Source organism: Salmo trutta, chromosome 28, assembly GCF_901001165.1.
Source record: "Salmo trutta chromosome 28, fSalTru1.1, whole genome shotgun sequence".
In the NCBI taxonomy this organism is placed as follows: Eukaryota; Metazoa; Chordata; class Actinopteri; order Salmoniformes; family Salmonidae; genus Salmo; species Salmo trutta.
In genome coordinates, this window is record NC_042984.1 from 10,783,810 (window position 1) to 10,811,425 (window position 27,616).

Here is a 27,616-nt window from a genome sequence, read left to right on the forward strand (position 1 = left end):
ATGGCACAGTGGATGCAGATGAAACAGCTGATCGCCTATCTGGCCCCACAGACCCTCAACCGTCTCTATCCCCCCTCCTTCCCCTTGAGGTGCTACCTGGCCAACTGGATCGAAGAGCAGAGATGGTATGAGACAGACGAGCATGCAAGAATACATGTAGGCACACACCCAAGCAAGCACGTACAATGTGAACTGGCACAAATAAAACTGGAAAAGTGGATGCACAAACAAATCCCAATCATCTTTCTCTCCCTCCCACCCTCTCTCTCTCTCTCTGCCCTCCCCCACTCTCACCTCCCTCCCCCTCTCTCTCTCCCACCCACCCTCTCTTTCTCTCTCTCTCCTCCCTCCACCATCCCTCCCTCTCTCTCACCCACCCTCTCTCTCTATTACCTCCCTCCGACCCACCAACCCCCCCCCCTCTCTCTCTCTCTCTCTCTCTCTTTCTCTCTCTTAATTACATTTCAATTTAAGGGCTTTATTGGCATGGGAAACATATGTTAACATTGCAAAAGCAAGTGAACTTGATAAAAGCAAAAGTGAAATAAACAATACAACTTTACAGTTAACATTGCACTCAGAAAGTTCCAAAAGAATAAAAGACATTACAGATTTCATATTATGTGTAAATGGTTAAAGTACACAAGGGAAAATAAATAAACAGAAATATTGGTTGTATTTACAATGGTGTTTGTTCTTCACTGGCTGACCTTTTCTTGTGGTAACAGGTCACGAATCTTGCTGCTGTGATGCCACACTGTGGTATTTCACCCAGTAGATATGGGAGTTTATCAAAATTGAATTTGTTTTCGTATTCTTTGTGGGTCTGTGTAATCTGAGGGAAATATGTGTCTCTAATATGGTCATACATTTGGCAGAAGGTCAGGAAGTGCAGGTCAGTTTCCACCTCATTTTGTGGGCAGTGTGCACATAGCCTGTCTTCTCTTGAGAGCCAGGTCTGCCTACGGCGGTTTTTCTCAATAGCAAGGCTATGCTCACTGAGTCTGTACTCTATACATAGTCAAAGCTTTCCATAATTAAGTTTGGGTCAGTCACAATGGTCAGATATTTTGCCACTGTGTACTCTCTGTTTAGGGCCAAATAGCACTCTAGTTTGCTCTGTTTTTTTGTTAATTCTTTCCAATGTGTCAAGGAATTATATTTTTGTTTTCTCATGATTTGGTTGGGAATAATTCTGTTGCTGTCCTGTGGCCTGTTTGTGAACAGAGCCCCAGGACCAGCTTGCTTATGGCCCATTCAATGTCTCACCCACCCCTGCTGTAGGACCAACCCAGGACTGTTACAGGGCCTAACCAGGACTTTTACATGGCCTAACCAGGACTGTTACAGGGCCTAACCAGGACTGTTACAGGGCCTAACCAGGACATTTACAGGGCCTAACCAGGACTGTTACAGGGCCTAAGCAGGACTTTTACAGGGCCTAACCAGGACTGTTACAGGGCCTAACCAGGACTGTTACAGGGCCTAACCAGGACTTTTACAGGGCCTAACCAGGACTGTTACAGGGCCTAACCAGGACTGTTACAGGGCCTAACCAGGACTGTTACAGGGCCTAACCAGGACTTTTACAGGGCCTAACCAGGACTGTTACAGGGCCTAACCAGGACATTTACAGGGCCTAACCAGGACTGTTACAGGGCCTAACCAGGACTGTTACAGGGCCTAACTAGGACTGGTACAGGACCTAACCAGGACTGTTACAGGACCTAACCAGGACTGTTACAGGGCCTAACCAGGACTGTTACAGGACCTAACCAGGACTGTTACAGGGCCTAACCAGGACTGTTACAGGGCCTAACCAGGACTGTTACAGGGCCTAACCAGGACTGTTACAGGACCTAACCAGGACTGTTACAGGGCCTAACCAGGACTGTTACATTTGGCCAACTCAAAGCTGGTACAGTAGGACTACTGTAGGGATACTCCTCAAGTCTACTGGTAGAGTACATAGGTCTACGCAGGGCCTACTATTTCAATTGGTTCTGATATGCAGGGCTCTCTTGAAAAGAGCCCCTTTATTCCCACAGGACAGTCACATACAGTATATTTAACTGCCATGCATGGTATTAATTAAGGTACACTGCAACAGAGAAACAAAAGTAGATTTAAGTAAAGTTGCCCTCAGTAATATTGGCTTCCACTATGTGGTCTAGTGATTGATGAGATCTATGCCTGTCTTCCAGAGTATGTATGCGTCTGTCTGTCTGTCTGTCTGTCTGTCTGTCTGTCTGTCTGTCTGTCTGTCTGTCTGTCTGTCTGTCTGTCTGTCTGTCTGTCTGTCTGTCTGTCTGTCTGTCTGTCTGTCTGTCTATATATATATACTGCTCAAAAAAATAAAGGGAACCTCTGAATTAATGAAATAATCGTATTAAATACTTTTTTCTTTACATAGTTGAATGTGCTGACAACATAATCACACAAAAATAATCAATGGAAATCCAATTTATCAACCCATGGAGGTCTGGATTTGGAGTCACACTCAAAATTCAAGTGGAAAACCACACTACAGGCTGATCCAACTTTGATGTAATGTCCTTAAAACAAGTCAAAATGAGGCTCAGTAGTGTGTGTGGACTCCACGTGCCTGTATGACCTCCCTACAACGCCTGGGCATGCTCCTGATGAGGTGGTGGATGGTCTCCTGAGGGATCTCCTCCCAGGCCTAGACTAAAGCATCCGCCAACTCCTGGACAGACTGTGGTGCAACGTGGCGTTGGTGGATGGAGCGAGACATGATGTCCCAGATGTGCTCAACTGGATTCAGGTCTGGGTTACGGGCGGGCCAGTCCATAGCATCAATGCCTTCCTCTTGCAGGAACTGCTGACACACTCCAGCCACATGAGGTCTAGCATTGTCTTGCATTAGGAGGAACCCAGGGCCAACCGCACCAGCATATGGTCTCACAAGGGGTTTGAGGATCTCATCTCGGGAATCTAATGGCAGTCAGGCTACCTCTGGCGAGCACATGGAGGGTTGTGCAGCCCCCCAAAGAAATGCCACCCCACACCATGACTGACCCACCGCCAAACCGGTCATGCTGGAGGATGTTGCAGGCAGCAGAACGTTCTCCACGGCGTCTCCAGACTCTGTCACTTCTGTCACATGTGCTCAGTGTGAACCTGCTTCATCTGTGAAGAGCACAGGGCGCCAGTGGCGAATTTGCCAATCTTGGTGTTCTCTGGCAAATGCCAAACGTCCTGCACGGTGTTGGGCTGTAAGCACAACCCCCACCTTCAGCTGTTTCTGACTGTCAGAGAAGTCCTGAGGAAGGAGTGGGAGCTGCTCAGCAGCGCGGTAGGTGTAACAGAGACTATGCTTTAACTCAGCGGGCTAACATAGTCTTCCCCCACTACTCTAACAGTCTACTCTCTCCGTAGCTGCTGCTCAAGGTGCTAGAGATCCAGAACTGCAGACAGCAGATCCACCAGCTGCAGGAGGAGCACAACTGGAAGAAGCAGAACTGTGAGTCCATGCAGGGTGAGCAATATCAAAGACACCTATTACTAAGATGTGAACAATTAGCATATCCCCATAGCAAAACATGTCAGACTTAGCCGTAATGCTAACACGAGTAGCAAATAGCTATGGGAGAGGCAGAACTATGAGCATGCAGGGTGAGAGATGGCTGGGGGTCACTGTCTGGAGGAGCAAATCCTAACTTCCACTTAAGTAGCATTTTCATTAGTCATGCGTCCCTAAATGCCACTCAGCATATGCTCTTATCCAAAAACATTGTGCAGAGTGCATCCATTTTCTGTGTGTGTGATCCCTGTTGGAATTGAACCCACAACCGTGCCATGGCTAGCGTCACAGTCTTACCAGAACCTATACTTTATATTTTATTTTGTTTTTATTTCACCTTTATTTAACCAGATAGGCCAGTTGAGAACAAGTTGTCATTTACTTATTTACTTATTTGCTTCCGGTCCGGAGCGAGCAGTCGCACTTCGCTTCACTCCACAGGTAATATTACATTTCTTTACATTACAACGGTTTGGTTTGTTTGATCTGAACATTTTTTTCTTAGCTATCAAAGATATTTGTGTAGTTTAGAGTAATTAGAGTAATTATCGAGGCCAGCTATTTTTTTTTCCGTCCTCCTAACGTAGTCAACACTGCTGGCTGCTAGCTGCTAGCTAGTCAACACCGCTAGCTAGCCAACCGTTACCGACTAGCAGCGCTGTAGATACTAATACATTACAACGGAACGATTTGACTAGTGCAGTGTTAGCTAGCTAGCTACATAGCTGTCTTTGTCATAGCTTGATAATTGTGTAGTTTAGTAATAGCTAGGTTAGCTAGCCAGCTATTTCCATCCCCCGCGACGCCATTGTTCCATACCCAGCCAACTATTACCGACGAGCAGCATTGTAGAAACTAAATGCGTTACAAAGGAACGTCTTGATTAGTGTTATGTTATGTTAGCTAGCTACAAAGTTGCTTTTGTATAATAGCCAACCTCTACCGACTAGCAGCACTGTAGAAACTATTACATTACAACGGAACGATTTGACTAGTGCAGTGTTAGCTAGCTAGCTACATAGCTGTCTTTGTCATAGCTTGATAATTGTGTAGTTTAGTAATTATCGAGGCTAGCTACGTTAGCTAGCCAGCTATTTCCGTCCCCCGCGAAGCCATTGTTCCATACCCAGCCAACTATTACCGGCGAGCAGCATTGTAGAAACTAAATACGTTACAAAGGAACGTCTTGATTAGTGTTATGTTATGTTAGCTAGCTACAAAGTTGCTTTTGTATAATAGCCAACCTCTACCGACTAGCAGCACTGTAGAAACTATTACATTACAACGGAACGACTTGATTAGTGTAGTGTTGTGTTAGTTAGCTAGCATTTTCGTCATTTTAGTCAATAAGATTTTCGCAACGTAAGCTTAACTTTCTGAACATTCGAGACGTGTAGTCCACTTGTCATTCCAATCTCCTTTGCATTAGCGTAGCCTCTTCTGTAGCTTGTCAACTATGTGTCTGGCTATCCCTGTTCTCTCCCCTCTGCACAGGCCATACAAACGCTTCACACCGCGTGGCCGCTGCCACTCTAACCTGGTGCTCCCAGCGCGCACGACCCACGTGGAGTTCCAGGTCTCCGGCAGCCTCTGGAACTGCCGGTCTGCGGCCAACAAGGCTGAGTTCATCTCAGCCTATGCTACCCTCCAGTCCCTAGACTTCCTGGCGCTGACGGAAACATGGATTACCACAGATAACACTGCTACTCCTACTGCTCTCTCCTCGTCTGCCTACGTGTTCTCGCATACCCCTAGAGCATCGAGCCAGCGGGGTGGTGGCACTGGTATCCTCATCTCTCCCAAGTGGACATTCTCTCTTTCTCCCCTTACCCATCTGTCTATCTCCTCATTTGAATTCCATGCTGTCACAGTTACCAGCCCTTTCAAGCTTAACATCCTTATCATTTATCGCCCTCCAGGTTCCCTTGGAGAGTTCATCAATGAGCTTGATAAGTTCCTTCCCTGAGGATGGCTCACCTCTCACAGTTCTGGGTGACTTTAACCTCCCCACGTCTACCTTTGACTCATTCCTCTCTGCCTCCTTCTTTCCACTCCTCTCCTCCTTTGACCTCACCCTCTCACCTTCCCCCCTACTCACAAGGCAGGCAATACGCTTGACCTCATCTTTACTAGATGCTGTTCTTCCACTAATCTCATTGCAACTCCCCTCCAAGTCTCCGACCACTACCTTGTATCCTTTTCCCTCTCGCTCTCATCCAACACTTCTCACTCTGCCCCTACTCAGATGGTATTGCGCCGTCCCAACCTTCGCTCTCTCTCTCCCGCTACTCTCTCCTCTTCCATCCTATCATCTCTTCCCTCTGCTCAAACCTCCTCCAACCTATCTCCTGATTCTGCCTCCTCAACCCTCCTCTCCTCCCTTTCTGCATCCTTCGATTTTCTCTGTCCCCTATCCTCCAGGCCGGCTCGGTCCTCCACTCCTGTGCCGTGGCTCGACGACTCACTGCGAGCTCACAGAACAGGGCTCCGGGCAGCCGAGCGGAAATGGAGGAAAACTCGCCTCCCTGCGGACCTGGCATCCTTTCACGCCCTCCTCTCTACATTTTCCTCTTCTGTCTCTGCTGCTAAAGCCACTTTCTACCACTCTAAATTCCAAGCATCTGCCTCTAACCCTAGGAAGCTCTTTGCTACCTTCTCCTCCCTCCTGAATCCTCCTCCCCCTCCCCCCCCTCCTCTCTCTCTGCGGATGACTTCGTCAACCATTTTGAAAAGAAGGCTGATGACATCCGATCCTCGTTTGCTAAGCCAAACGACACCGCTGGTCCTGCTCACACTGCCCTACCCTGTGCTTTGACCTCTTTCTCCCCTCTCTCTCCAGATGAAATCTCACGTCTCGTGACGGCCGGCCGCACAACAACCTGCCCACTTGACCCTATCCCCTCCTCTCTTCTCCAGACCATTTCCGGAGACCTTCTCCCCTACCTCACCTCGCTCATCAACTCATCCTTGACCGCTGGCTACGTCCCTTCCGTCTTCAAGAGAGCGAGAGTTGCACCCCTTCTCAAAAAACCTACACTCGATCCCTCCGATATCAACAACTACAGACCAGTATCCCTTCTTTCTTTTCTCTCCAAAACTCTTGAACGTGCCGTCCTTGGCCAGCTCTCCTGCTATCTCTCTCAGAATGACCTTCTTGATCCTAATCAGTCAGGTTTCAAGACTGGGCATTCAACTGAGACTGCTCTTCTCTGTGTCACGGAGGCTCTCCGCACTGCTAAACCTAACTCTCTCTCCTCTGCTCTCATCCTTCTAGACCTATCTGCTGCCTTTGATACCGTGAACCATCAGATCCTCCTCTCCACCCTCTCCGAGCTGGGCATCTCCGGCGCGGCCCACGCTTGGATTGCGTCCTACCTGACAGGTCACTCCTACCAGGTGGCGTGGCGAGAATCTGTCTCCGCACCACGTGCTCTCACCACTGGTGTCCCCCAGGGCTCTGTTCTAGGCCCTCTCCTATTCTCACTATACACCAAGTCACTTGGCTCGGTCATATCCTCACATGGTCTCTCCTATCATTGCTACGCAGACGACACACAATTAATCTTCTTCTTTCCCCCTTCTGATAACCAGGTGGCGAATCGCATCTCATGTCTGGCAGACATATCAGTGTGGATGACGGCTCACCACCTCAAGCTGAACCTCGGCAAGACGGAGCTGCTCCTCCTCCCGGGGAAGGACTGCCCGTTCCATGATCTCACCATCACGGTTGACAACTCCCTTTTGTCCTCCTCCCAGAGTGCTAAGAACCTTGGCGTGACCCTGGACAACACCCTGTCGTTCTCCACTAACATCAAGGCGGTGACCCGATCCTGTAGGTTCATGCTCTACAACATTCACAGAGTACGACCCTGCCTCACACAGGAAGCGGCGCAGGTCCTAGTCCAGGCACTTGTCATCTCCCGTCTGGATTACTGCAACTCGCTGTTGTCTGGGCTCCCTGCCTGTGCCATTAAACCCCTACAACTCATCCAGAACGCCGCAGCCCGTCTGTTGTTCAACCTTCCCAAGTTCTCTCACGTCACCCCGCTCCTCCGCTCTCTCCACTGGCTTCCAGTTGAAGCTCGCATCCGCTACAAGTCCATGGTGCTTGCCTACGGAGCTGTGAGGGGAACGGCACCTCCGTACCTTCAGGCTCTGATCAGGCCCTACACCCAAACAAGGGCACTGCGTTCATCCACCTCTGGCCTGCTGGCCCCCCTACCTCTGAGGAAGCACAGTTCCTGCTCAGCCCAGTCAAAACTGTTCGCTGCTCTGGCACCCCAATGGTGGAACAAGCTCCCTCACGACGCCAGGACAGCGGAGTCAATCACCACCTTCCGGAGACACCTGAAACCCCACCTCTTTAAGGAATACCTGGGATAGGATAAAGTAATCCTTCTAACCCCCCCCCCCCCCCCCAAAAGATTTAGATGCACTATTGTAAAGTGGTTGTTCCACTGGATATCTTAAGGTGAATGCACCAATTTGTAAGTCGCTCTGGATAAGAGCGTCTGCTAAATGACTTAAATGTAATGTAAATGTAATGATTTACAACTGCGACCTGGCCAAGATAAAGCAAAGCAGTTCAACAAAAACAACAACACAGAGTTACACATGGGATAAACAAACGTACAGTCAATAACATAATCAAAAAATCTATATACAGTCGTGGCCAAAAGTTTTGAGAATGACACAAATATACATTTTCACAAAGTCTGCTGCCTCAGTTTGTATGATGGCAATTTGCATATACTCTAGAATGTTATGAAGAGTGATCAGATGAATTGCAATTAATTGCAAAGTCCCTTTTTGCCATGCCAATGAACTGAATCCCCAAAAAACATTTCTACTGCATTTCTGCAGAAGGCTTCAGGGTGCCCAAGGAAGTCCAGCAAGCGCCAGGACCGTCTCCTGAAGTTGATTCAGGTGCGGGATCGGGGCACCACCAGTACAGAGCTTGCTCAGGAATGGCAGCAGGAAGATGTGAGTGCATCTGCACGCACAGTGAGGCGAAGACTTTGGAGGATGACCTAGTGTCAAGAAGGGCAGCAAAGAAGCCACTTCTCTCCAGGAAAAACTTCAGGGACAGACTGATATTCTGCAAAAGGTACAGGGATTGGACTGCTGAGGACAGGGGTAAAGTCATTTTCTCTGATGAATCCCCTTTCCGATTGTTTGGGGCATCCGGAAAAAAGCTTGTCCGTAGATGACAAGGTGAGCGCTACCATCAGTCCTGTGTCATGCCAACAGCTCACTCACAATTTTGCCTAAGAACACAGCCATGAATAAAGAATGGTACCAACACATCCTCCGAGATCAACTTCTCCCACCCATCCAGGAACAGATTGGTGATGAACAATGCCTTTTCCAGCATGATGGAGCACCTTGCCATAAGGCAAAAGTGATAACTAAATGGCTCGGGGAACAAAACATAGATATTTTGGGTCCATGGCCAGGAAATTCCTCAGACCTTAATCCCATTGAGAACTTGTGGTCAATCCTCAAGAGGCGGGTGGACACACAAAACCCCACAAATTCTGACAAACTCCAATCATTGATTATGCAAGAATGGGCTGCCATCAGTCAGGATGTGGCCCAGAAGTTAATTGACAGCATGCCAGGGAGGATTGCAGAGGTCTTGAAAAAGAAGGGTCAACACTGCAAATATTGACTCTTTGCATCAACATCATGTAATTGTCAATAAAAGCACTTATGAAATTCTTGTAATTATACTTCAGTATTCCATAGTAACATCTGACAAAAATATCTAAAGACACTGAAGCAGCAAACTTTGTGGAAATTAATATTTGTGTCATTCTCAAAACTTTTGGCCACGACTGTACAGTGTGTGCAAATGTGGTAAGATTAGGGAGGTAAGGCAATAAAAAGCCCAATAGTGGCGAAATAATTACAATTTAGCATAATCACTGGAGTGATAGATGTACAGATGATGATGTGCAAGTAGGGATACTGGGGTGCAAAAGAGCAAAAATAAATAACAATATGGGATGAGGTAGTTGGGTGGGCTATTTACTGATGGGCTATGTACAGGTGGAGTGATCGGTCAGCTGCTCTGGCAGCTGATACAAATCATGAAGGGAGCAACAGAATCTGACATGACACGGTACTTTTTAATATCTGGGTAAATGTTATGACGAACTGGCCCAAGGCCACATCCCATTCCAGATTCGACACTGTCGATGCTAGAGCCAACTTGATGTAGCAGAGTTCATATGGAATCACCATGAAATCATCAGGGAATCAAGATTAGGTGAATTCACATGAAACTGATGTTCCACTGTCTAATTTATGTATTTTTTAGCCAAAGATTGTTTCCAACCATAACTTTTTAATAGTCGTTTTATATCACCAGGATACATTGACTACATTGTTGCCTGATGACCTTAGCAGACAGAAAGTAAAACAAAACAACAGGTTTTAGACTAACATTGAAATACTTACTTCCTAACAATGCAGAGAGACAAAAAAAATAAAAACACAAGGAATAACTACACAATGAGTAACAATGGCCGGAGGGTCTAAAGTATGTTTGTCTCGCTGTCAATGGCAGGAGGGTCTAAACTATGTTTGTCTGTCTGTCGATGGCCGGAGGGTCTAAAGTATGTTTGTCTCTCTGTCAATGGCCGGAGGGTCTAAAGTATGTTTGTCTCTCTGTCAATGGCCGGAGGGTCTAAAGTATGTTTGTCTGTCTGTCAATGGCAGGAGGGTCTAAACTATGTTTGTCTGTCTGTCAATGGCAGGAGGGTCTAAACTATGTTTGTCTGTCTGTCGATGGCCGGAGGGTCTAAACTATGTTTGTCTGTTTGTCGATGGTCGGAGGGTCTAAACTATGTTTGTCTGTCTGTCGATGGCAGGAGGGTCTAAACTATGTTTGTCTGTCTGTCGATGGTCGGAGGGTCTAAATCAGGGATGGGCAACCTTGATGGGGGTGGGGGCCCAAAAAAATATGAACGCATCATGCGTACACACGTCCCGGCCCTAGCCTTTTGGCCCCTCCCCAAACAGCATGAAATGTTTACCTCTCTAAGGCCAGTGTTTTCCTGTACTGTATAAACTGTTTACCTCACTGTGCATAACTCTCTCTGCAAACTCAACTGTGTGTGTGTGTGTAGAAGCGAGTTCAGCTGCTCCAGGAGGCAGTGTCTAGTCTGGAGAAGTGTCAGTCTCGTCTGATCAGCAGGATCAAAGCCTGGAGGTGGGAACAGCATCAAGCTACTATAGGACACCCCTGTGATGACAACCGTAGTCCTCTGCAGACATGGTGAGGCCCTCTGCAGCAGCAGGACAGAGAAAACATATCCCTGGTTTGGGATATTTTTTTTACCTTTATTTAACTAGGCAAGTCAGTTAAGAACAAATTCTTATTTTCAATGACAGCCTAGGAACAGTGGGTTAACTTTCTTGTTCAGGGGCAGAATGACAGATATTTACCTTGTCAGCTCGGGGATATGATCTTGCAACTTTTCAGTTACTTGTCTAACGCTCTAACCACTAGGCTCCCTGCCATGCCATATTACATCCTGGTATATCATGTCCTGGTATCACATCCTTGTATCACGTCCTGGTATCACATCCTTGTATCACGTCCTGGTATTAAGTCCTGATATGTCCTGGTATTATGTCCTGTATTATGTCCTGTATTACGTCCTGGTATTACATCCTGGTATTATGTCCTGTATTATGTCCTGATATGTCCTGGTATTACATCCTCTTATTATGTCCTGTATTACGTCCTGGTATTACATCCTCTTATTATGTCCTGGTATTACGTCCTGGTATTACATCCTGGTATTATGTCCTGTATTATGTCCTGGTATTACTTCCTCTTATTACGTCCTTGTGTTACGTCCTGGTATTACGTCCTGATGTTACGTCCTGATGTTACGTCCTGATATTATGTCCTGGTATTAAGTCCTGGTATTACGTACTGGTATTACGTCCTGATATTATGTCCTGGTATTACGTCCTGGTATTACGTCCTGATGTTACGTCCTGATATTACGTCCTGGTATTACGTCCTGGTATTACGTCCTGATATTACGTCCTGGTATTACGTCCTGGTAGTACGTCCTGGTATTACGTCCTGATATTATGTCCTGGTATTACGTCCTGGTATTACGTCCTGATATTACGTACGGGTATTACGTCCTGATATTACGTCCTGGTATTACGTCCTGATGTTATGTCCTGATATTACGTCCTGATATTATGTCCTGTTATTATGTCCTGATATGTCCTGGTATTATGTCCTGGTATTATGTCCTGATATGTCCTGATATGTCCTGGTAATATGTCCTGGTTCATGTTCCTTCTACTTTGATATTATGTAGTCATCATAATTGGGGAGGATTGGCTCATAATAATGTCTGGAATGGATTAAATGGAATGGTATTGAACACATCAAACATGTTTCCATGTGGTTGATACCAGTCCATTCACTCCATTTCAGCCATTGTTATGAGCCGTCCTCCCGTCACCAGCCCCCTGTTGTAATTATTATCACACAATGTTGCTGCCTCCCAAACCATTTGAATGACCAACTTCTATTTCTTTTTTTATAATATTTTATTAGTTTAGTTTATTAATTCAACCATTTTAAAAACAAGCACACATAAAACTTGAAAAAGCCATACATGCACATGAATAAAATCATCGAGGACAACACACAATAAAGTCTGGGACTTATTTCCATTGTGGTCCTCTTGAGACAAGATGGCTGGACAAGATCGGACAGGAAAGATATTACAATTTATACATGTCACAGTCAACATCAATGCGGGCGTAGAGAGCAGAGCCCTGGGTCACATATGCATAACAACAGCAGCCCTGCATATACATAGAGATTTACTCACATACTGAGCCCTTGTCCATGCAGACACATGACATGCCCACCAGCCTAGACACGTCCTACCTCCCCGAACACACCGCCATGCGCACTCATACCAATCTCTATCCATCCAAATAGAACCACTATTTTAAAGCTAAAGCCTAAGGTTAAGCACATGCAAATGAAGGCTTCACTTTCAGATTGTTTAAGCAAATGCTCAGTCCACCCGTATCGCGTTTGAATTTTAGAGCCTTTTTTGCAAACTGCCTGTAAAGGTTAATCCTATATGAATGACTGGTTGGGCCTATCACTTATGAAACAAATAAACATTTGTCTATGTTTGTAGATATATGATTTGAAGCGTGACAGTGCTTTGTGACCTTCTGACATTTATCTCTCTCTCAATTTTAATTTCAATTTCAATTTAAGGGGCTTTATTGGCATGAGAAACATACGTTTACATTGCCAAGCAAGTGAAATAGATAATAAACAAAAGTGAAATAAACCAAAAATTAACAGTAAACATTATACTCACAAATGTTCTCTCTCTCTCCCTCCCTTTTTGTTCATTTTAGGGGACCAAAAATATTGGGACAAATTCACTTATGTGTAATAAAGTACTCAAAAATGTTGTATTTGGTCCCATATTCCTACCATGCAATGACTACATCAAGCTTGTAACTCTACAAATGTGTTGGATGCATTTGCGGTTTGTTTTGGTTGTGTTTCAGATTATTTTGTGCCCAATAGAAATTAATGCTAAATAATGTATTGTGTCATTTTTGAGTCACTTTTATTGTAAACAAGAATATGATATGTTTCTAAACACTTGTACATTAATGTGGATGCTACCATGATTACGGATAGTCCTGAATGAATCGTGAATAATGAATCGTTAGAGGTGAGAAAGAGACGCATAAATATCATACCCCCAAGACATTCTAACCTCTCACCATTACAATAACAGGGAACGTTAGCATTTCACGTCCTGACATTCCTGTGTTCTCACTCATTATTATTCACCATCCATTCAGGATTATCCGTAATCATAGTAACATCCATTTTAATGTAGAAGTGTTGAGAAACATATTGTTCTCAAATGGGGGGACTAGTTCGGTTCACCCGATATGGATGAAAATACCCTCAAATTAAAGCTGACAGTCTGCACTTTAACCTCATAGTCATTGTATCATTTCAAATCTAAAGTGTTGGAGTATACAGCCAAAACAACGTCAAAAATTGGTCACTGTCCCAATACTTTTGAAGCTCACTGTATAAAGTATAGGGAACACTGTTAGTTCAATGATGTCAATCACTTTTATAGTCCGCTGAAAAGTCCCCTGTCCTTCATTTGTTTCATATGTTCTATGTTGTATTGTATGTCCTGTAGTGTGTTCTAAAGATGCTAATCAAATGTATGTGGAACCAGACAAGAAAATCTTATCTTAGTCAGTGACACTGAAGTTATCCCTCATTGACTGTTCGTTTAACCCAAACTGTAGGCTTATTAAAACAGTTTAGTGTTTTCTTCATATGTTGGGTAGTTATCTAATTTGTTAATTATGTATTAGAAAACGAATTTGCCTTCATTGAAATGTCTTCAGTTTGAAAACAAAACATGTGTTTGTAGTCCCTTCTGGGAATCTACGTCAGTCACTGACTCTTACGACATTCCTGTCAGACAGCCCACTGGACAGAGACGTCAGTTCAACATCTAGTTTTGATTTACATTTGCTTGAGTTGTCAACTAACGTGAATTCAATGTGAAATCAACAAACATTCGAACCAAGTCATCAGATTTAAGTAACATTTGGATGGAAATCAACAAACTTTCGAACCATGTCATCAGATTTAAGTAACATTTGGATGGAAAATGACAAACATTTGAACCATGTCATCAGATTTAAGTAACATTTGGATGGAAAATGACAAACATTTGAATCATGTCATCAGATTTAAGTAACATTTGGATGGAAAATGACAAACATTTGAACCATGTCATCAGATTTAAGTAACATTTGGATGGAAAATGACAAACATTCGAACCATGTCATCAGATTTAAGTAACATTTGGATGGAAAATGACAAACATTTCCGGAATTCCTTTACATTGATGACCTTTTTGCGAATATAATCAGTTTTCCTCTTTGATTCAACGTCATCATTGCATAGATTTCTTTTTATGACTTAGAAACAACGTTGATTCAACCAGTTTGTGCCCAGTGGGAGGGGCCTCTCTAACACTTAGCGTTATGTCTAAGTCATATTGTTGTTGTCATTGTTACGGTGTTATTTTCATTTTTAGGAATACTTAGAATCTACTATGTTTACACAGACAAGAACCCCATTACCATAGAAACCTTTAGTAGTGTGGACATACCAGCACTGTACTTACTCACTAGTATTAAGTCATGTTTCCTCTCCTGTTGTAACTCTCTGATGGGAGACAATATGGCTGCCAGTCCACTCATCACAGACGCATTGATCGTTCTAGTAATTCTATTTCTATGGTTGCAGTTCTCTGATAGGGGACAATGTGGCTGGCAGTCCACCCATCACAGACGCATTGATCGTTCTAGTAATTATATTTCTATGGTTGCAGCTCCCTCACACTCAACGTCAACAAAACAAAGGAGATGATCGTGGACTTCAGGAAACAGCAGAGGGAGCACCCCCCTATCCACATCGACGGGACAGTAGTGGAGAAGGTGGAACATTTTAAGTTCCTTGGCATACACATCACGGACAAACTGAAATGGTCCACCCATACAGACAGCGTGGTGAAGAAGGCACAACAGCGCCTCTTCAACCTCAGGAGGCTGAAGAAATTTGGCTTGTCACTGAAAACACTCACAAACTTTTACAGATGCACAATCGAGAGCATCCTGTCGGGCTGTATCACCGCCTGGTACGGCAACTGCTCCGCCCACAACCGCAGGGCTCTCCAGAGGGTAGTGAGATCTGCACAACGCATCACCGGGAGCAAACTACCTGCCCTCCAGGACACCTACACCACCCGATGTCACAGGAAGGCCAAAAAGATCATCAAGGATAACAACCACCCGAGCCACTGCCTGTTCACCCCGCTATCATCCAGAAGGTGAGGTCAGTACAGGTGCATCAAAGTTGGGACCGAGAGACTGAAAAACAGCTTATATCTCAAGGCCATCAGACTGTTAAACAGCCATCACTAACATTGAGTGGCTGCTGCCAATATACTGACTCAAATCTCTAGCCACTTTAATAATGGAAAAATTTGATGTAATAAATGTATCACTAGTCACTTCAAGCAATGCCACTTTATATAATGTTTACATACCCTACATTACTCATCTCATATGTACATACTGTACTCTATACCATCTACTGCATCTTGCCTACACCGCACGGCCATCGCTCATCCATATATTTTTATGTACATATTCTTACTCATTCCTTTATACTTGTGTGTGTATAAGGTAGTTGTTGTGAAATTGTTAGATTACTTGTTAGATATTACTGCACGGTCTGAACTAGAAGCACAAGCATTTCGCTACACTCGCATTAACATCTGCTAACCATGTGTATGTGACCAATAACATTTTATTTGATTTGATGGTAGACAAGCAGCCTCCCCAGGTGATTAAGACCCAGTCTAAGTTCTCCACCACGGTGCGCTACCTGCTGGGGGGAAAAGATGCACCCGGGAAACCAGTCCTCATCAAGGCTCAGATCATCACAGAGGCCCAGGCTAGGAACCTCAGACAGCTAGGCACCGTACCCAGGTCAGTGATGTAGCGGAGTGCTTCTCAAGGGACAGGCAAGCTACAGTCTTTCTTGTGTTGCAGACCATTTACATTTTACATTTTAGTAATTTATCCAGAGCTATTTACACGAGCAATTACAGTTAAGGTGTTCCAGGGCACATAGACAGATTTTCACCTAGTTGGCTTGGGGATTCGAAGCAGTGACCTTTTCAGTTACTGACCCAACGCTCTTAACCGATAGGCTACCTGCCGACCAGCACGTTATGGTCCTTCCTTCTGTGATGTTGAGGACAGTTTCCATCACCGAATCAAAGGTTAAAAAACACTGTGGTGAATGGACGGTTATGTTAGCAATCGCTACTGTCTTGCTGAACTATGAGACATGAAGTATTATCGTACTGGACCAAGGAACTCCATGACATTGTTTGTGAACAGAAGCTAGAGAAAAGCAGGTGAATTGGTCCGTTAAAGCTCCAGGCAAATGTGCAAAATGTCTTACATCAGTTATCATCAGGGGGAATCGGGGATTTAGAGGGTTAGCTTCCTCAGACCAATGTAAGGCTATCGCTTTGTTTACATATGCCTGCTAGCATTTGGACTACTCTAATACTTATTTGCATCTAGCCCGCTCAGTCACTTAGGCTGTGTTTAGACAGGCAGCCTAATTTTGATATTTTTGTTCACTAATTGGTCTTTTGACCAATCAGATCAGCTCTGAAAAATATCTGATGTGAAAAGATCTGATGTGACTGGTCAAAAGACCAATTAGTAGAAAAAAAGATCAGAATTGGTCTGGCTGTGTAAACGCAGCCTTAGATCAAATGCATACAAATATCTATACTCAAGACATTACCATAGGCCTAGATAGTAAACCCATGTTCATAAAATGGCCAAAGAAGAGTCTTTCTTCTCACAATCTGATTAGCACATTTCTGTGAGCAACTTCCTTTTAGCTATCTATAGTGGTACAGAAAGCAGTAGGCCTAATGTACAACAGACATGGATATCACTCACCATTAGACTGTAGGCCTTCAAGTGTTTAAATAAGTGTTTTGTTTTGACTATTCCAGTCAGAATGTTGGCGAGTTGATCAATAACACAGCCATTTTGGAACACACCTCCAGTAAGAGCACATGTGCCACCTTCCGGAATATGGTATGTACTGCAACCAGGTTTTTACCATGTCTGTCAGGTTCCTTTAATGTCATAAACTCAGCAAAAAAAGAAACATCCTCTCACTGTCAACTGCGTTTATTTTCAGCAAACTTAACATGTGTAAATATTTGTATGAACATAACAAGATTCAACAACTGAGACATAAACTGAACAAGTTCCACAGACATGTGACTAACAGAAATGTAATAATGTGTCCCTGAACAAAGGGGGGGTCAAAATCAAAAGTAACAGTCAGTATCTGATGTGGCCACCAGCTGCATTAAGCACTACAGTGCATCTTCTCCTCATGGACTGCACCAGATTTGCCAGTTCTTTCTGTGAGATGTTGCCCCACTCTTCCACCAAGGCACCTGCAAGTTCTTGGACATTTCTGGGGGGGAATGGCCCTAGCCCTCACCCTCCGATCCAACAGGTTCCAGACATGCTCAATGGGATTGAGATCCGGGCTCTTCGCTGGTCATGGCAGAACACTGACATTCCTGTCTTGCAGGAAATCACGCACAGAACAAGCAGTATGGCTGGTGGCATTTTCATGCTGGAGGGTCATGTCAGGATGAACCTGGAGGAAGGGTACCACATGAGGGAGGAGGATGTCTTCAAAATCAAATCAAAATGTATTTGTCACGTGCGCCGAATACAACAGGTGTAGACATCCCTGTAACGCACAGCGTTGAGATTGCCTGCAATGACAACAAGCTCAGTCCGATGATGCTGCGACACACCGCCCCAGACCATGACGGACCCTCCACCTCGAAATCGATCCCGCTCCAGAGTACAGGCCTCGGTGTAACGGTCATTCCGTCGACAATAAACGCGAATCCAACCATCACCTCTAGTGAGACAAAACCACGACTCGTCAGTGAAGAGCACTTTTTGCCAGTCCTGTCTGGTCCAGCGACAGTGGGTTTGTTCCCATAGGCGATGTTGTTGCCGGTGATGTCTGGTGAGGACCTGTCTTACAACAGGCCTACAGGCCCTCAGTCCAGTCTCTCTCAGCCTATTGCGGACAGTCTGAGCACTGATGGAGGGATTGTGCGTTCATGGTGTAACTCGGACAGTTGCCATCCTGTACCTGTCCCTCAGGTGTGATGTTCGGATGTACCGATCCTGTGCAGGTGTTACACGTGGTCTGCCACTGCGAGGATGATCAGCTGTTCGTCCTGTCTCCCTGTAGCGCTGTCTTAGGCGTCTCACAGTATGGGCGTTGCAATTTATTGCCCTGGCCACATCTGCAGTCCTCATGCCTCATGCCATTTTTATGAATTATCTTTGAAAGACAGGGTCCTGAAAAATGGACGTTTCTTTTTTTGCTGAGTTTATGTGCATGGATGGTTTTTTAATCAACCAGATTTGGGAGAGATGTCCTTATGTAAATCCTTCCATGAATTTCCAGATGTCATAAGGAATTGTAAGAATAAAGGAAGTCCAATTCTTATGTACAATTCTGAATTTGTGATGAAAAAAAAATACATTTTATAAAGTCATCTATCTTGTTCTGTTGTTTCCTCCTGTCTATGGTCTTCATAAAGTCATATATTTTGTTCTGTATTTTCCTACAGTCTATAATCTTCATAAAGTCATCTATCTTGTTCTGTCGTTTCCTCCAGTCTATAAAGAAGATCAAGAGAGCTGACAGAAAGGTGTCGGAGTCTGTGACATAGGAGTTTGCTCTCTTCTTCACCACAGAAATCAGCATCACTGGCTGTGATACTCCCTACAGAATACAGGTCAGCTCTCCTTCTCACCTCATTTACATTTACATTTACGTCATTTAGCAGACGCTCTTATCCAGAGCGACTTACAAATTGGTGCATATCCAGGTATTCCTTAAAGAGGTGGGGTTTCAGGTGTCTACGGAAGGTGGTGATTGACTCCGCTGTCCTGGCATCGTAAGGGAGCTTGTTCCACCATTGGGGTGCCAGAGCAGCGAACAGTTTTGACTGGGCTGAGTGGGAACTGTGCTTCCGCAGAGGTAGGGGGGCCAGCAGAACAGAGGTGGATGAACGCAGTGCCCTTGTTTGGGTGTAGGGCCTGATCAGAGCCTGAAGGTACGGAGGTGCCGTTCCCCTCACAGCTCCGTAGGCAAGCACCATGGTCTTGTAGCAGATGCGAGCTTCAACTGGAAGCCAGTGGAGTGTGCGGAGGAGCGGGGTGACGTGAGAGAACTTCGGAAGGTTGAACACCAGACGGGCTGCGGCGTTCTGGATGAGTTGTAGGGGTTTAATGGCACAAGCAGGGAGCCCCGCCAACAGGGAGTTGCAGTAATCCAGACGGGAGATGACAAGTGCCTGGATTAGGACCTGCGCCGCTTCCTGTGTAAGGCAGGGTCGTACTCTGCGAATGTTGTATAGCAGGAACCTACAGGATCGGGTCACCACCTTCATGTTAGCGGAGAACGACAGGGTGTTGTCCAGGGTCACGCCAAGGCTCTTAGCACTCTGGGAGGAGGACACAATGGAGTTGTCCACCGTGATGGCGAGATCATGGAACAGGCAGTCCTTCCCCGGGAGGAAGAGCAGCTCCGTCTTGCCGAGGTTCAGCTTGAGGTGGTGATCCGTCATCCACACTGATATGTCTGCCAGACATGCAGAGATGCGATTCGCCACCTGGTTATCAGAAGGGGGAAAGGAGAAGATTAATTGTGTGTCGTCTGCGTAGCAATGATTGGAGAGACCATGTGAGGATATGACAGAGCCAAGTGACTTGGTGTATAGCGAGAGGGCCTAGAACTGAGCCCTGGGGGACACCAGTGGTGAGAGCACGTAGTGCGGAGACGGATTCTCGCCACGCCACCTGGTAGGAGCAACCTGTCAGGTAGGACGCAATCCAAGAGTGAGCCGCGCCGGAGATACCCAACTCGGAGAGGGTGGAGAGGAGGATCTGATGGTTCACAGTATCAAAGGCAGCAGATAGGTCTAGAAGGATGAGAGCAGAGGAGAGAGAGTTAGCTTTAGCAGTGCGGAGAGCCTCCGTGACACAGAGAAGAGCAGTCTCAGTTGAATGACCAGCCTTGAAACCTGACTGATTTGGATCGAGAAGGTCATTCTGAGAGAGATAGCAGGAGAGCTGGCCAAGGACGGCACGTTCAAGAGTTTTGGAGAGAAAAGAAAGAAGGGATACTGGTCTGTAGTTGTTGACATCGGAGGGATTGAGTGTAGGTTTTTTGAGAAGGGGTGCAACTCTCGCTTTCTTGAAGACGGAAGGGACGTAGCCAGCGGTCAAGGATGAGTTGATGAGCGAGGTGAGGTAAGGGAGAAGGTCTCCGGAAATGGTCTGGAAAAGAGAGGAGGGGATAGGGTCAAGCGGGCAGGTTGTTGGGCGGCCGGCCGTCACAAGATGCAAGATTTCATCTGGAGAGAGAGGGGAGAAAGAGGTCAAAGCATAGGGTAGGGCAGTGTGAGCAGGACCAGCGGTGTCGTTTGACTTAACAAACGAGGATCGGATGTCGTCGACCTTCTTTTCAAAATGGTTGACGAAGTCATCCGCAGAGGGGGGGGGGGGACGATTCAGGAGAGAGGAGAAGGTGGCAAAGAGCTTCCTAGGGTTAGAGGCAGATGCTTGGAAGTTAGAGTGGTAGAAAGTGGCTTTAGCAGCAGAAACAGAGGAGGAAAATGTAGAGAGGAGGGAGTGAAAAGATGCCAGGTCCGCAGGGAGGCTAGTTTTCCTCCATTTCCGCTCGGCTGCCCGGAGCCCTGTTCTGTGAGCTCGCAATGAGTCGTCAAGCCACGGAGCAGGAGGGGAGGACCAAGCCGGTCGGGAGGATAGGGGACATAGAGAGTCAAAGGATGCAGAAAGGGAGGAGAGGAGGGTTGAGGAGGCAGAATCAGGAGATTGGTTGAAGAAGGATTGAGCAGAGGGAAGAGATGATAGGATGGAAGAGGAGAGAGTAGCAGGAGAGAGAGAGCGAAGGTTGCGACGGCGCAATACCATCTGAGTAGGGGCAGAGTGAGTAGTGTTGGAGGAGAGCGAGAGGGAAAAGGATACAAGGTAGTGATCGGAGACTTGGAGGGGAGTTGCAGTGAGATTAGTAGAAGAACAGCATCTAGTGAAGATGAGGTCAAGTGTATTGCCTGCCTTGTGAGTAGGGGGGGACGGTGAGAGGGTGAGGTCAAAAGAGGAGAGGAGTGGAAAGAAGGAGGCAGAGAGAAAAGAGTCAAAGGTAGACGTGGGGAGGTTAAAGTCACCCAGAACTGTGAGGGGTGAGCCATCCTCAGGAAAGGAACTTATCAAGGCGTCAAGCTCATTGATGAACTCTCCAAGGGAACCTGGAGAGCGATAAATGGTAAGGATGTTAAGCTTGAATGGGCTAGTGATTGTGACAGCATGGAATTCAAAGGAGGCGATAGACAGATGGGTCAGGGGAGAAAGAGAGAATGTCCACTTGGGAGAGGTGAGGATTCCAGTGCCACCACCCCGCTGGCCAGATGCTCTCGGGGTGTGCGAGAACACGTGGTCAGACGAGGAGAGAGCAGTAAACCAAGACTGCATGTCAAAGCTCGAATGACATACCAATACCTTTTTTTCTGTAAGGTATGGCAATAAAGTATTGGACTTTTTCTACGCTCTTTCTCTGGTCTCGCCCATTGGCCTGTGTAATGTCATTTGACATGACTGCTTAGACCTCACTTTTGGGTAACTTGGCAGTACATTTGTTATCGGTTAACGTCTTAGCAATAGTAATATTATAGCACAGAAGGTCTGAGATATGCAACCAGACTTGTCATCTGCCACTTCGTATAACTCCTTACACACAGAAGCATAGTTTAGATCATCAATGGACACTGTGAGAGCAGTTGTCTTGTTGATCAGTGAATAGTATGGCTGTACTGACATGTTGATGATCTCTGTGTGATTGTAGATCTCTGTGCGATTGCAGATGATCTCTGCTCCCATGATGGTGATAGTTAATGGGAGTCAGGATAACAATGCCCTAGCAACCATCATTTGGGACTGTACTTTCTTTGAACCAGTGACTGCCTATCTCTCAAGCTCATTACCTCTGTTTCTGTCTGTCTATCTGTCTTCTCTCTCTCTCTGTCTCTCTCTCTCTCTCTCTCTCTCTCTCTCTCTCAGGGGGCCAGAAGATCCAGAATATTCTACCGTCTACCAAAAGAGACTTGGAGGAAGACATTAAGAACATCTTCCTAATATTGAGTTGCACCCCCTTTTTGCCCTCTGAACCGCCTCAATTCGTTGGGGCATGGACTCTACAAGGTGTCGAAAGCGTTCCACATGGATGCTGGCCCATGTTGACGCCAATGCTTCCCACAGTTGTGTCAAATTGGCTGAATGTCCTTTGGATGGTGGACCATTCTTGATACACACGGGAAACTGTTGAGTGTGAAAAACCCAGCAGCGTTGCAGTTCTTGACACAAACCGGTGAACATGGCACCTACTACCATACCCCGTTCAAAGGCACTTAAATATTTTGTCTTGCCCATTCACCCTCTGAATGGCACACATGCACAATCCATGTCTTAATTGTCTCAAGGTTTAAAAATCCTTCTTTAACCTGTCTCCTCCCCTTCATCTACACTGATTGAAGTGGATTTAACAAGTGACATCAGTAAGGGATCATAGCTTTCACCTGGTCAGTCTGTCATGGGAAGATGTTTTGTACATTCTGTCACGTCCTGACCAGTAAAATAGGTTGTTTGTTATTGTAGTTTGGTCAGGGCGTGGCAGGGGGTGTTTGTTTAGAGTGTTTCGGGGTTTGTTGGGCTATGTTCTTGTTAGTCTATTTCTATGTTGGTTCTAGTATGTATATTTCTATGTGGTGTTTATTGGGTTGACCTTCAATTGGAAGCAGCTGCTCCTCGTTGCTTCTAATTGAAGGTCCTATTTAAGAGGGGTGTTTTTTCTATGGAATTTGTGTCACAGCTGTCTTCAGGAAAGGACCAAAATGCAGCAGAGTTAGTGTTCGTCATCTTGAATTTAATAGAAAGAACACTATAACAAAAACAAACTGAGAAAACTGACAGCCAACAGTCCTGTCAGGTGCAACCACACTAAACAAGAAACAATTACCCACAACCCCAAAGAAAAACACACACTCCTATATAGGACTCCCAATCAAAGGCAACTCAACACACCTGCCTTCAATTGGGAGTCCTAATCACCAACACAACCATTCACACACACAAAAACCCTGCCACATCCTGACCAAAACTAATCAAATTGCTCCCTCTGCTGGTCAGGATGTGACAGTACCCCCCCCCCCCCTCAAGGTGCAGACTCCGTAATGCACCTTACAAAAAGAAAACACAACAAAAAATTCCCAACACCCCAACAAAACCAATAAACAATAACCCCTAAACAATAAGGGAGGGAAGGGAGGGTGGCTGCCGTCAACGACGGCACTGTGCTACACCCTCCCTCCCCAACCCACCTATCCTGGAGGTGGCTCAGGTGCGGGACGTGGACCTCTCTCCACCTTCGGCGTTGCCCACTTCGGTGGTGCCGATAGCTGCGCCGGGCAGACGGGCCACTCGGGCTGACCCTGGCAGACGGACCACTCGGGCTGGGCCGGAGGACAGGCGGGCCACTCGGGCTGGGCCGGAGGACAGGCGGGCCACTCGGGCTGGGCCGGAGGACAGGCGGGCCACTCGGGCTGGGCCAGAGGACAGGCGGGCCACTCCGGCTGGGCCGGAGGACAGGCGGGCCACTCTGGTAGACCCGGAGGACAGGCGGGCCGCTCTGGTAGACCCGGAGGACAGGCGGGCCGCTCTGGTAGACCCGGAGGACAGGCGGGCCGCTCTGGTAGACCCGGAGGACAGGCGGGCCGCTCTGGTAGACCCGGAGGACAGGCGGGCCGCTTTGGCAGACCCGGGCAGTCGGGCCGCTCTGGCAGACCCGGGCAGTCGGGCCGCTCTGGCAGACCCGGGCAGTCGGGCCGCTCTGGCAGACCCGGGCAGTCGGGCCGCTCTGGGATCTCCGGGCAGTCGGGCCGCTCTGGGATCTCCGGGCAGTCGGGCCGCTCTGGCATCTCCGGGCAGTCGGGCCGCTCTGGCATCTCCGGGCAGTCGGGCAGCTCTGGCGACTCCTGACTGGCAGGCAGCTCTGGCGACTCCTGACTGGCAGGCAGCTCTGGCGACTCCTGACTGGCAGGCAGCTCTGGCGACTCCTGACTGGCAAGGCTGGGCTGACACACTAGATGCCTGATGCGTGGGGCTGGTACTGGACGTGCCAGCCTGGAGACACGCACCTCCATGCTAGTGCGGGGAGCTGGCCTGGGGCTCCATTCTTGCCCCGCAAAACTGCCCTTGTGCCCCCCCCAAAAACATTATTGGGGCTGCCTCTCGAGTTTACTAAACTCTTCCATCGCCCTGGAAACGCTCCTCCTTAGCTCTGTCCACGTCCATCCTTCCTCCTCGTTCCTCTGCTGCTTGGTCCTGGTTTGGTGGGTAATTCTGTCACAGCTGTCTTCAGAAAAGGACCAAAATGCAGCAGAGTTAGTGTTCGTCATCTTGAATTTAATAGAAAGAACACTATAACAAAAACAAACTGAGAAAACTGACAGCCAACAGTCCTGTCAGGTGCAACCACACTAAACAAGAAACAATTACCCACAACCCCAAAGAAAAACACACACTCCTATATAGGACTCCCAATCAAAGGCAACTCAACACACCTGCCTTCAATTGGGAGTCCTAATCACCAACACAACCATTCACACACACAAAAACCCTGCCACATCCTGACCAAAACTAATCCAATTGCTCCCTCTACTGGCCAGGATGTGACAATTTGTGGGTAGTTGTTTCCTGTTTTGTGTTCGTGCACCTGACGGGACTGTTTAGTGTCGTTTGTTGTTTTTGGTATACGTGTTTCTTTTGTTTTCCTTCTTGAATAAAATAAGAAGATGAGTTTACACGTTCCCGCTGCGTTTTGGTCTAATCCCTACGACACCCGTGACACGTTCAGTGTATTTATTTAATCAGGGAGTCATACTGAGACCACGGTCTCTTTAACAGATGAGCCCTGAATTACAGAAATTACAGAAAATACACACATCGAAATATAAATGCAAGCAGAAAGAAAAACATGGTCATAAAGAACAAACACATTCATCAGTAAAAAGGTCCTCAGTCAGCGTTCTGAATTACCCTAGAGGCACCAGAACATCACATTTAAGAACAGTTTGAAGATTGTTCCACAAATAAGCTGCAAGAAAACAAAAACTTTCTAGCTACTTCAGTAGATGTTGAACACATTTCTACCTGCAAATGAACACATTTCTACCTGCAAATGCACACATTTCTACCTGCAAATGCACCCATTTCTACCTGCAAATTAACACATTTCTACCTGCAAATGAACACATTTCTACCTGAAAATTAACACATTTCTAGCAGTAAATGTGTTAAATTATAGCCATGGTATAAAAGATAATCAACAGGGCTCTATGCGTTCTATAGAAAATAATGCAACTCCATGGAAGGTCATGTCCACCCTGTTAACGCGCCATGGAACACACCTTCCACATCGTTCATTATTTTCCAGAGCCCCTTGTTGATTATCCCGCATTACTTATGATGACAATATACGAAACCAATGAAAACAACTATGAGGAAAATTACTGACACAGCAAATATGCAAACCTTTAGTTTCTACACGTCATTTATTTAAAATGTTTTATTTAACCTTTATTTAACTAGGCCAGTCAGTTAAGAACAAATTCTTATTTTACAATGAGGGCCTACCCCGGCCAACCCGCCCTACCCTGGCCAACCCTCCCCTAGCCCGGCCAACCCTCCCCTACCCCGGCAAACCCTCCCCTACCCCGGCCAACCTGCCCCTACCCCGGCCAACCCTCCCCTACCCCGGCCAACCCCACCCCTACCCCGGACAACCCTCCCCTCCCCTACCCTGGCCAACCCACCCCTACCCCGGCCAACCCTCCCCTACCAACCCTCCCCTACCCCGGCCAACCCTCCCCTAGCCCAGACGACGCTGGACCAATTGTGCGCCGCTCTATGGGACTCCTGATCACGGCCGGTTGTAATACAGCCCGGGATCAAACCAGGGTCTGTAGTGACACCTCTAGCACTGAGATGCAGTGCCTTAGAACGCTGCGCCACTCGGGAGCCCTAAGTGCTGAATTCAAATTCATAGATCTAACAATGACGTTGGGGGATTCCCAAAATCAAGACGTGATAGGCAGAAGATCCGGAATCCTCCAACCAAGATTTCTGGAACGTTCCTGGAATTTTGCAACCCTTGTTGTAATGAGTGTTTCTACCACTGTGTAGTGCCTGTGAGTTAGCTCGGAGCTGGTATTGCGGAGAGAAGGAGATGGTCTAGGCTTCTGTATGCTGTAGTGTGTGATTCTACCACACAGTAGCAGGTCTGGGGTAGATTTAGTACTTATTAGGATCCCCAATTAGCTGTTGCCAAGGCAAAGGTTACTCTTCCTGTGGTCCAAACAGGAAACAACATACCATGATATACACAGCACTAGATTTCCATTACAATTCAGCCATTCAGCAGACGCTCACATCCAGAGCGACCCACAGCTAGTGCATTAATCTTAAAATAGCCAGGCGAAACAGTATTAGATAGATGGTAGTGAGCTATATGGGTTGGATGGTAGAAAGAGGGGCTGTGGATTGATTGGTTGTGTTGGTGTCAGCAGTCTGAAGCAGAGAGGTAGGTGATAGAAAATAAATTCCCCACGCTAGCAGGTTTTAACCCCATCCCTGTAAAACAGGCTTACACCCACAATAGAGGGCTTACCAATGCAGGACTGGTCAGGGGGGGTGGGGGGGGGGCAGAACGCACAGACCACAATAGAGATACAACGACCCACCACCCATCGAGTTCATTCTGAGCCTGGCCTGCCTCTTCCTTACTAAGGCCTACAGCCATACAGGCAAAGCTTGATTTTTACACATTTGGTCGGCTCAGACTTTGAGATAATACAGAACTCTGTGTTCTTCGGTTATTTCAGTTGTTTGTCAACTTACTAAAATTGTTGGTGATAACATCAATGTGCACAGCTCAATTTCCTCCATTTCTCCATGTAAGAGTAAGCTTGGAAATTACATTGAAGTGTGCAGCTGACTGGTACGAGAGAATAGCTTAAAGTTACGCTGATCTTTATCATAAAAATTAAACATTAAACATTCCTTTCCTTTTATTACACATGATCATTTATAACAGTCTATGTGCCGGGGGGCTAGGGTCAGTCGTCAAAAACTGGTATCTTGTGTGATCTTAGGTATGCTCCCTATAATTCTGCCCTCTCTCTCACTCTCTCTCTACCCTCCTGGAGGACCATGCCCCAGGACAACCTGGCCTGA

At 46.5% G+C, this 27,616-nt stretch overlaps 1 protein-coding gene across 1 annotated transcript; it reads left to right on the forward strand.

Annotated features, from left to right (window-relative positions):
* Window positions 1-27,616, forward strand: LOC115166467 (signal transducer and activator of transcription 6). Its single transcript, XM_075074261.1, is given in 11 exon segments — window positions 1-156; window positions 3,260-3,316; window positions 3,400-3,499; window positions 3,558-3,565; window positions 10,678-10,826; window positions 14,995-15,019; window positions 15,987-16,156; window positions 17,209-17,293; window positions 18,922-19,041; window positions 22,191-22,321; window positions 27,589-27,616. Coding segments are annotated over 11 exon segments (1,029 nt in total).